The sequence below is a fragment of the Anabrus simplex genome, chromosome X, assembly GCF_040414725.1.
Source record: "Anabrus simplex isolate iqAnaSimp1 chromosome X, ASM4041472v1, whole genome shotgun sequence".
Taxonomy (NCBI): Eukaryota; Metazoa; Arthropoda; class Insecta; order Orthoptera; family Tettigoniidae; genus Anabrus; species Anabrus simplex.
This window is the reverse complement of record NC_090279.1, coordinates 216,645,887-216,657,888: the sequence shown is the minus strand read 5'-3', so window position 1 is coordinate 216,657,888 and position 12,002 is coordinate 216,645,887. Positions and strand designations below refer to the sequence as shown.

The window sequence follows — 12,002 nt, the reverse complement described above, 5'->3', positions numbered from 1 at the left end:
CTGTGATATTCTTTGTCTGTTATGCTGCCACTCATCTCCGATAGGTGGGATTACTGCTGCGGACCAAGTATAACAGCCTGCCTGAATATTCGCGAGGAAACACCTGGGGAGTTAGATACCTTTCTTCTTTAGCATGCCATTCCTCTGGTTCATACATTTCCTGATACTGCTGGTACGTAACACACTGGTTCATCGTAGTGTTGCAGCTATTCGATCCCTACTCTGAGGCGGTGATTGGAATGAGCAGCGTCCACACTTCACGTAATAATAATGGCAGAGGCTCACTTATGACCTGCTCTAGAATTACAATTTTGGCCTATTCCAGATTATAGTACCACAGTTCACTAAATAATTCAAAATTCAATCCTGAAAAGAACCGTTTCTTAAGAAAAGCTTCTTGCTCGTCACTTTTACTAGATTCTATATTTATTTTATTGCAAATTAGCAGCGAAGAGGGGGTTTCTCCTCTAGTTCGGAGGATAAATTTGCCTCCAAGTCAGACAGTTTTTCCCTCGCCAGTGTAGTGAACTGAGATTTTCCGACTCATCGAGTACTCCTAGGAAAGAAATTAGTAAAAGGGCATAGTTTTGCCCTGGGACTCTATATTACTCCCCCCCCTCTCACCGAAATTAAAGAGTATTCACGGCTCACGGTCGCCTGCGGCCTGGTGATTCCAGCTCTGTAACTTTCCACTGTTAGATCGGCAGCGTAATACTGTTCGTTAAAAGTGAGAAAATGTGTGGTTTTTAATTTGCTGGAGTGTTTAATATGGTAGCATTTCTTTTAATCGCGACATTCCTAGTGGCGTCATTGTAATGACCTATGTTGATTAAGTTGGGAAAGTCACTAAGACAGTCTTTCTGAGGATGTAAAAAGGTGGAGAATGAGTGTCCGCCATTATAATGAAAACTCTCCGAATTGATTGTGACTGATGATAAGCAAGAAGGCGTGCCATTACAATGAAAATTCCCTAATCCAGTCTTGGACGTTTGGTGACTTCCCCGTCGCGTTTCTAGGGCAATGTTAAGTAAGAGCTATGCTATTTATTACAGTCTTACAACGTGTATACTACCTAACATGGAATTCTGTATGGAATATAGAATTCCGTAGCGAAGCACGGGTACATCAGCTAGTTACGTTGAATATAATATTTGGTGTGTGTTCGTCCTGTCGTAAGAGGTGACTAAAATGGGGACCAAGGGCTCTGAATGGGTTGGCAACCACGGTTTCTCTAGCGGCATTCCTTCCACTAACTTGTGCCAGGGTTCTCACATTGATTTTCTCTATCCGATCTCGCTTGGCTGTACCTCGATCTGAGGGCTGCTTCGAGGTCCTCTCAGACTACGTGATTACAATTGAGGAGCTATCTAATTGTGAGATAGCGACCCCGGTCTAGGAAGCCAAGAATAACGGCCGAAAGTATTCGTTGTGCTGACCACATGACACCTCATAATCTGCAGGTCTTCGCACTGAGCAGCAGTCGCTTGGTAGGCCAAAGCTCTTCCGGGTGTTGCGCCATGGGGTTTGGTTTCATTTTGATCTCCCTTGGTCAACTGTTGTTGACTTCCGATCCCTGGTCTGTGTGTCCTCGGGAGTCTTTCATTTTCATGCCCTTCGCGACGATTGTCTTTCCTTCATTGTCGCAACCTTGTCCACTTTCCTCCTGGTTAGAGTAACAATAGTTGGTTGCCAAGATGTACTTCATGTTAAAACAATAATCACCACCACCATTGTCTGCGTAGGACGTGAGAAGTTGGCAAATTTGTTTGACCGATGTATAAAATGTTATTATGTGTGCGGGGCAAAACCATGAACATCGTCTTCATTTGTGATTTGATCTGAACATTTCGTATTGTACACTATGTGCCAGATAAAAACATATTTTACTGTTGTGTAGCATGGGTGCGGTGTTTTTTTTTTTCATCTGTGTTGACGCAGGCCAGAGTAAAATGAAGCTTCTAGCGAAGTCCCAGTCTGATTTACAACCCGTGACAATAACGTTCGGTGAATAGTCCTGTACTACCAACATATATGAACAATCTACGACAGTGACCTTACTGTCCTTCGAAATAGTCCCCTCCCATAACTATGCACTGCTGAGATCGGCGATACATGTCCTGGAAACTTTGCAAGAAGGCTTCCTTAGCCTTCAAAAGCCTTGTCACGTTTCGTAAGATGTCAGGTATCGTCAAATCTCTTTCCTTTCAAAGCGAGTTTCAGTCGTGGGAATAGGAAGAAGTCTGGAGGATTGAGATCTGGCGAGTAAGGGGGATGTTCAAGTTGCACCACCCCCTTTTTTGCCATGAACTGTTTGACGATATTGGCTGTGTGTGGGCGAGCGTTGTCATGGACAAAAAACCATGAACCTTGTTGTGTGTACTGGGGTCGTACCCTGCGTAGACGTTTCATGAAATGGGTCAAAATTTTAATCTACCGTGCAGCATTCAACGTCACTCCCTCAGGTAGAAATTCCTTGTGGATAATGCCTTGACTAGAACAAAATTTTGATGCGTGACTTTTCGGCTCGGAACGATCGCTTCAATAATAACACAAGAGGGAGTCATGAAAGAAAGGACGACTCACTTTACATTAGATGCTCTAATATCACAGAGTCAGAAGAAAACTAAATGTGAAGGCCTGCAATGTAGAAAGCTCATAAATTGATAAACAATAGCATTACATTGATCATTGTTTGTTGTGATGGGATTACTGCTGCGTATCGAGTGCAAAAGCCTGCCTGAATATTGGCGGGAAGTAACTGGAGAGTTATATCTCTCTCTTCTTTAGTATATCATTCCTCTCGTTCATACATTTTCTGATACTACTGGTGCGTAACGCACTGGTTCACCGTAGTTTTCCAGCTATTCGATTCCTACTCTGAGGCACTGACTGGAATGAGCTGTGCGCACACTTGAACGGAATAATGACAGAGGAGTTTTCGCGGCTGTCTGCGGCCTGGTCATTTTGGCTCCGGAATTTTGAACTGTTAGATCGGCACAAAGCAGCGTAGTACTATTCGTTAAACTGAGACAATGTGCGGTTTTTCCTTTGATCGAGTATTTCCTATGACAGCATTCATACTGACGTCATTGTGATGACCTATATTGACATCAGTTTGGAAAACCAGAAAGACAGTCTTACTGAGAATTCCGTAGGAAAACACGGGTACATTGGCTAGTAAGCTCATACAACGCTCTTCGCTGAGCCAGCAAAAGCTACATTTTAAAGATACGTGGTCTGTCTTCGGAAACGACACATTTTTTACAGGCCCTCAACATCACCTCTCAATAAAGTCAGTGACCTTCCCAATCGAAGAAAAATCAGCCGAGAACTAAAAATTCGTGAAATGGCAATTTGGTGCTCTTTGCCTCAGAAGAGAATCAGTGTAGATCTATATAAAGAGTATACTCCGGCCAACAATTGGATTAGGCATCAGCAAAGACTATCTTGAGAGAAAGAGAGAAAGAAAGACTGGCTCATGTTGTGGGTTCTTGCCCCTACGGCGAAGTACTCAGAAACTCACGTTACCACAACATAAGATCACTGATTGCAGAAGAACTCCGCAGTGAAAACTTCCGTGTACATGAAGAAGTCCACGGTTTTTCTGTGGCAGGGAAGACGAACTGGCATAATTGCGTTTAAAGATAACGACAAGAAAGGCTTAATTATCGATCCGACCATCCGATTCGAGCACCATGTCGGCTAGCCTACTGAAGTTCACCTTGAAAAGCACAACATTTGCGTCCACCGTACCGTTCTACAAAATTAAATACCAGTCGAATGAAGTAGAGATTATCGGCCCAATGGTGGGTGCTCGTGGCACCATACCTGCCATGAAGAGCACCACCATACGTGGATCTGTACACATGCTGAGATCTCGTTCGTTCGGACGTCCATAATTTAAAAAGTCCATATCACCGCTATGTTTCTATGTGATCAGACATTCTGTATCGTGATAGTGGCAACCCGTTGTTCATTCGTTCAATAAATATATAGACATTTTTACTTGTAGAAAATTAACAAGCTTGGTTTTGAAGATTGGGAATCTAGTAGCTTCTCGAATATGGTCAGGAATGCAGTTCAAAAATTTTACAGAGTAATACCATAAAGAATTAATAGACTTTGATGATTTACAGTGAATTTGTACTGCATGAATCTGTACCAGAATTTCAGTTGCAAAGTGTGTTGGAATAAGGTTGTGCACTTTTCAATTTATACAACATAATAGCTGAAGCTCTTTTCACTAAGACCATCTAGTGACAGCACATTACAATACTGGTGTATTGGTGTTAATGTGAGTAATTTGAAGAGTATTTTCAATGCTCTTTTCTGTAAGAGACTGATCTTTTCAAATTGTTCTTTACTGCAACATGAATCATATAATTCAGGTGGCTTTCAATTAGTGCATGGTAAATACTCTTCAACAGTCCACGAGAAACTTTGTACGAATTTTCGTATTTTAATCGGCTGAGTACACCAATAGCAGGAGTTATTCTATCACACAGCATTGTGGTGTGATTCTCCCACGTTAGCGACTCGCCTATGCTAAGTCCTAGACATTTAAATATGAATTAGCAGTGCTGTAATTATATTTTTCAATAATTTGGTGCAGGTCTTTTGTGAGGAGCGTATTGCGAGAGACGGCAAGGACACACACTATTTGCAGCTGTGTTACGATAAGTGCTGCTGCATGCAACCGAATGGCAATTCCTCTACGTACAAATTGTAAAAACAAACTACAGTGGATCCTTCATATCTTCATATCGTATATATAGCGCATAGTTGAATCATATGTATCTACGGGCTTATAATTCAGAAATATAATTTAGAAATATACTAACACACTCGTATTTTAGGGCATCGCTTTAATTCTGACCCTTATCAAAGTAACATTTCGAAAGATAGAATACAGTAGTGAAACAAGAACAACACCTTCGTTAACACCTTTGGTAAAAACATTATTCGCTTCTGTTTTTTACTGTTAATTTTATTTTCTTCTACATACTTTTCAACAACATTTATAGTTCTGAGAGACACTGTCATTGATAATCGACTGAATGTATGTAGGTTCGATACCACGGAGCCAAGATTCGTAAATGGAGCTTGTCATCCACGACTTCCCGGGTTGCTTTCGTACGTGACCGGTAATGAATTCACACCCGAAAATCAATGGGGCTTCGCTGATTTACCGATCATTAGAAGTGTGTTTTTCAGTTCGCGTCATATTACCTCTCACCATCAATTTAACCCTTTCTCTACTTGTTAACTGTTCGTCACAGACTAAAAATGCTGTACAAAATTGGAGTTACAGAGTATTTTTTGCTTCAAGGGAGTAAACGTTTACTTCGACAAATCCGTGTAACCGAATTTCGAGTAATAAAGAAATAAATACACGTAAATAAAAGGTCAAACGGCCGGAAAATTGAAGTTACTTCGAGATATTGGAAATTAGAGTAATGGACATTCCAGACATCGAGGTTAAACTGTATTTCGTTGTGATATGATCTTCTGACCATTTTCGTGCAGAGAGACATGTCTAACGTTACACCACTGTTAGGAGCCACTCAGCCGGGCATCGCGACTTCGTTTGCCGTTTCTCAAAAGCTAGTGTACTTACTGCACACATTTCCAGTTTCCATCAGTTCTATGAATGGAGAAATGATAAGAGTGTTGTGTTGTGTTTGCAGACTTGCCCGCGCTACTTGATTGGAGCTATCAAGACGTGGCAGGAGGCTCTGACGAACAACAAGGTGAATATGACGGAAATGATGATGAATGCAGGTCGAAACGTGAGCTTGCTACAGAAAATAGACCCTGGGCTTTTTCCCGTGATGAGCAGCCCAACCGCCTTCTCTGAGGCCTCCTCCAGGTAAGCACTCCACTTGCTTCACTGCGCGACACTCCAAAGTATTATTCCCTACTCAAGTAGAATTTACCTCTTAAAATTTCCACCTCAGAATTTACTAAATGTAGAAGAACTAGAGGACACACGCTGCTTCGTAGCATTCGTTATAAATAGGTCAGATAATTGATTAAAAAAATTAGGGAGGATTTGAAAGAAATTGGTCTTACACCCGATGATAGTATGGATAAGAAAAAAACTAAACACAACACTTAAAAATATGACTTTCACTTTACACTCACAAAGAAGAAAATCCCAACTAGAATATTCTGTACTCAACAAAGAATATCAACACGTATGAAGTAGCACTGGGAGGACCGCAAGGCTCGGACAGTTCGACAAACCAAGAGTGATCCAGTGTGCTCTCAAAAGAAGAAGAAGTCAGATAATTTTTCCTGATATGAAATTACTCCATGCGCTCCAGGATTCTTTTAGAACTATGTGTCCAGTGAACTTTGCGAGATTTCTTTATTGCTGTGTTGAATGGTATTTTACGAGCTGACTTATAGTTTTATATTATTTTGCTTCACGTGGAGCTTTATCCTTGTTACATCCCATATTGTCCGTGAAGAAGTAGTTTTTGAAATCATAAAAATAAGTGATAAATGTGTGAATTTACGCATCGCCCTATGGACATGATGTAGCCTGCACGATTCCAACTCTCTTTGAGAGTGTCACCAATCAGCCTATAGCTCATTCCACGTTAAGAAAACAGTATTGTTCTTATGAGCCCACAAGGAGTGAACACACCCCTTCTTGGACACCACAATTCCTCATGTTTAAGGAATATTATACTGTACTTCGTAATGTATTATGAAAGATAGATAAAAAGGATGAGGCATTTTTGTCCGAGAGTTATTAAAATAACTATATAACATTTTTTTTCATAAATATACTGACTTAGCAAATGTCATGGGATAGTCACCTAATAGCGTGTGGGGCGTCCTCTGGCCCTGCGAACTGCAGTGAGACGCCGTGGAAGTGACTCGCCAAGTCCCTGGTAGTCCTCTGGACGCAGCTGACACCAAATCGTTTGCAGAGCGGCCGCCAATGCTGGTCTGTTCGTGGGTGCAGGATCCATGGCACGGAGCCTGCATTCCAGGACATCCCAGATATGCTCGATAGGGTTCATATCGGGGCTCCTGGGTGGCCATGGCAGTCGTTGGACCTCCGCTGCATGTTCCTGGAACCATTCCCGGGCGATGTGGCGGCGCGTTATCATCTTGAAACACCGCAGAACCGTCTGGGCGCTAAAATGGGTGGAGATGGTCTCTGAGCACCTCAACATACAGCGTACCATTCAAAGTATCTTCCAGAACAACTAGGGGGCCCATTCCATACCAGGAAAATGCACCCCAGACCATAACAGAGACACCAGCGCTCTGGACCACACCTTCGAGGCAGGCGGGATCCATCGCTTCACGTGATCTGCGCCATACACAGTGCCTCCCATCGGCATGGTGCAGTTGAAATCGTGATTCGTCCGACCATATCACGTCACGCCATTGTTCCAGTGTCCATCCCTGGTGACTGGCGACAAATGCAAGTCGTTGTGCCCGATGACGTTGGGTTAACAGTGGCACCCGTGTGCGGCGCCGGCTCCCATACCCCATAGAACCCATTGTCACTGGGAGACGTGTCTAGCACGGCCTGTGTTGAATTGAGCCATGATTTGTTGCACGGTTGCCCGTCTGTCACTCTTGACAATCCGTGTGAGATGTCGCCCGTCACGGTCATCGAGGGTGGCTGGACGGCCGGTCGTTCGTCTATTGTGGACGGTGACACCCGCATTCAACCATTCACGATACACCCTGGACACGGTTGATCGTGTGAAGCCGAATTCCCGCATCACTTCCGAAATCGCACTTCCCATCCGTCGGGCACCGACCACCATACCCCGTTCGAACGGTGTCAGCTCACGACGACGTTCCATGTTACACCTGTCACATGCGTAGCCACTGCTCACAAGGTCTCGTATACAACTGCCGCTGGCACGCGCATCAGTGCTCCGCTATCCCATGACATTTGCTCAGTGAGTGTACATTCGTAGGGAGGAAGCACAGTGGCAGCAACAGCCATCGCTTGGTTGGCTTCCTTCATTTTCCTTCTTCTGTGCTGCTCTCACTCGGTGAACCGCCGGCAGCTCACTTCTGTAGTGAAGTCATCTACAGTATTTATTTATTGCGTGTGTGTTTTTAGACTTTAAATCGCTGAGTAATTGTCTTGTCTTGAGTGAGAGTTATGCGATAAGCCTACGTGTGTGATTTCTTTCTTTAATAACTGTGATATTTTGTAGTAATCTACAGTATTTATTTGTTGTGTCTGTTTTATAGGCTTTATGGGCTGGAGAAATTTATTAAATGCAATTAAATGCATCCCTCACCCTTCGAGCCCATAGAAATTATGTGTCTATTTTCTCCCCCAATTTGCTTTACAGTTCAATGCTGAGGTTTTTTATGTGCCATAGTTTACCTCTGATTCTGTGCAAACCAAAAAATAGCTCCTGTAAACCGTCTTCTCCTTTAATTCATACAATTAATTTGTAGCTTAGTTTCTTCCGCTTTTTGTCTTAACTTAAATACTGAATATCACAAATTTATGTACCACTGTTTTTCCCGGTACGGTGTTGAGCAGAGCCATTCGATATGGCAATCCTGTTGTCATAAGAACAATACTGTTTTCTTAATGAAGAATGAGCTATAACGAACCCGCACACCATGCATTCAGCACTAATCTCAATCATTTTCAACATTGTCTTTTTCACCCTTTTTTTTTTACCCCCACATGCCGATGGAGACTTAAACGGCATCTGTAGTGTCACTATTCATGTCAGCGACCGCGAAAAAGTATGAATTTCGATTATTTTTATATGTCACTCCCTCTCGAGCCCTTGTTGGCGAGATGTAGTGTTTTAGTGTTTACAGTGCACTGTGTCTTCTAGTATAGGCTAGAGCAATTTGTTTTTCATTGACCTGTCTCAGTCTCATCTTTGGTTTTGACAATATGAAAGAGACCGAGCTATGAGTGATGCTAGTAATACCATTCCTTATGCAGCCAGTCGCTGTTATGATTGGTGTGAAAATATCGCCTATTGGGTCGGTTGATGCATGCATTTCAGTGGACTTGGCAGACTGATATGCAATAGCATCTTCTAGCTCGGTGACTGAGGAAAGCATCGGGAAATACCTCACTCCTCATTTCCCTAGTATGCTTCTTTAGTGATGCCTGGGCTGTCTATGATAGCCTTTGGTGGAACTGTGGAGGATCAGACCAGCCTTGGGGCTGAATACCCAACATACAACATATTCCCTCCCCATTTTTATCCCTAGGGATGCTAAGTGTGTTTTACTCCCACGCTATTTCTCTCCAGATCGTATATATGTGTTGACATTGCAGGTTTGTCTATAATCGCCGCCATTTTTAATCGTTTAGCTTTTCGTAGAGATATTGCTCCTGAACTGTGTGCAACCCGCTACCGCCTGCTTTTATTGGAGTGGCCATTTGGTAATTTGATTTTAGGATTATTCAAAGTGGACCTAGAAATACCGGCAAGTAACTCCGGAGAGAATAAAACACGAATGAAGCAGATCGATCCGGTAGAACGGACTGGATAAAGCTGTTTTTACTAAACTTTTTAAACGTCTGATGAAAAATAACAATATATCGAGAAGACTGTGGAAAATGGTGTCCGGAGAAGTGCGGACATCATTCCAGTCGAACGTACTCGAGTTCGGAGGTTGCTTACAAGACAAAGAATATGCTAACAGAAAATTAAATAACACCATTTCCCCTGTTTCATTCGTTAGGTCATGTAGGTGTGCAATGTGTAATTCATATTTACTTTATCTCAGGTTGAACGCAAGCAGTGCCCCTTTTTTAAATGTGTTTCAACTATGCGTCAACTTTTAAGACTTCGTTTTTCTAAATAATGCGCGCGAGAGAAGAATGTTGTTCTCGAAGCGAGCGGGTAGGTTCCCAGGCAGGTTAGCGAGGATACCCCGAGATGAAGCCAGAGGGCCACCCGCTGCTGAAGTGACCGCAAACATCGAGCTACCTCAGAAATGAAGTTCTGAATTAATTAAACTGGAAACTCAGTCTAGAATTACCAGTTTTGAAATCAGACATTCCTTGCAGTAATGTTATATTATTTGTGCCTGTATTTTGATGTACGCATTACTTCGGTGTTTGCCTGGTGTAAATTATTCAGCTCCCTTCTTGAAATTAGCTATTTCTTGTCGAACTGAAGAGACACACACAAGCACATATATTGCATGTCCATATGCCTTAAGTCTAAGGCTAAGTCTGACAAGACAACGTTGGGTTGCATTTCAACTGAATTCATCTTTATAGAGGCCATAAAGTTGCTTTCCTTTCCGGAGGGGTTCTTGCTGATTTACCTCCTAACTGAATTCTGTACGTACGAATTGAACGAAATAAGACCGTATTAATGAAATGCTGCGTTCGTTCTTTTACACGACTATAGCATGTTTATTAAATACGTTATTCGAACGCGTCACAATTCTACTTAACTGGTGTTACTCGAACAGATTTACAATGCCACAGAGAAAGAAAATATGCTTTACTTGTTCCCGCGAATGTAACATTAGGGATTTTCACAATACGGTAGTGGCAAATTGTCGCAAGTCACGACTACAATAGTGCGAACGTGCAGGATTATCTGTAACTGTAAGACGTCGTATCGCCAGGTATGGTCCAATGAATCGAAGCCAACAGTCAGTATTAACAGGGGAGAAAGAGTAGTGTATGGCAGGGACTGTACATCGGTCTGTGACAGACATGGCAGCAGGGAGAGTGATGGCTCGTACTAACACGTCAAGATCCTTGGAAGAGTGGGAGGAAACGTCTGCTCTGTGGTGATGGTCTTTACTGTAGTCCAACTATGTTCTATTAATACTAATAAAAGCGAAAATTGAAGGGGTCAGGCACTTGGAAGGGCCGCGAATGGTGTGGAACTGAGAGATTATCTAGAGCACGGGGTGGGAAGAGAACAAGAGTCAGTCTCCTCTCACGACAGACACAGCGTCTGTCGCTTCAGATTCACGGATTTCAGCTGTCGTGGTTAACCCTTTCAACATCTGGAGTTGGTCCCTCTCCTGAGACAAATTTTCTCGTATCGTAAAACTCATTCCTGTATGCCTAAATATCTTGCAATACATTTGATCACAATACCTGTATTCTGGGAAAGACACAAAATAATAATAACTCGTAATATTTATTCGTAATTCGTGTGACTATTACATAAATAACAATCCGTAGAGTAATTGCAGCTTCAACTCAGTTATTATACTTTTACTAGTTCCGAAATGATTGAACGAGGTCACGTGTACAATTTTTACAACACATGTATTTTTACCGAGCAACTCAGTACTGGAACATTGCGATAGAGGTGAATAAACAGGAAACCCGCCCTACACCCTGTGCAGTCCTGGCCCACGTTACTGTTGAGGTTGACTGCGCATTTCATGGATTGAGCTCAACATAACACGCCTCAGAGGAAACAAGAGCTTTCCTGACTGTTTCAAAATTGTAAGTGCCCATTGATGGCAGACATTCTTCTTTGGTGTGGCAGTGAAGCAAGACGATAGCAGCAACTAAACTCGCTTAATGACTTGATAACAAATCTGCATCCGGAATGAATCTCTTGGATGGCTTCAGCAGAATTTGCTTCGGGAAAGGGCAGTGGTGCGGATTACAGACAGGCACAGTTTGAAGAGATGTTTGCCAAAATGTGAACTCTATTTTGCAAAAATATGAAAAATTCAAAGCACAGTTTGAGTTGTATGTTTTGTGCTAGAATACTCGTATCTTTGTAACAAAAACCGTAGAACATGTTTACGTTGTTTTCAAAACATGCCTTTATAAATTACCCCTTTTACTAGGTCTGATTCCTACACTCGTCTTCGATTTGACGCCTCTGGGCGTCTTTTTAAAATTCATAAGCCATTTGTAAGTCTGGTGAGTCGTCTGTTCTGGCAACCATTGGTGAAGTATGTTAGGTATAAGTATTGCTCGTCTATTGAAGGACTCAAGTGAAGAGAGGGCACCAGTGTAGCGTATTTCTGCTCCTTCATGCGGGCCC

The 12,002-nt window shown here is 42.5% G+C and overlaps 1 protein-coding gene across 4 annotated transcripts in view; it reads left to right on the top strand.

The window, feature by feature from the left end:
- The window catches only part of LOC136886796 (uncharacterized), a 262,354-nt gene that overhangs the window by 201,434 nt on the left and 48,918 nt on the right, over positions 1-12,002 (top strand). For all 4 annotated transcript variants that reach the window (XM_068230684.1, XM_067159601.2, XM_068230683.1 and 1 more), the window contains one exon: positions 5,688-5,869. In XM_068230684.1, the coding sequence (XP_068086785.1) occupies positions 5,688-5,869 (182 nt within the window). The remainder of the gene's footprint in view (positions 1-5,687; positions 5,870-12,002) is intronic.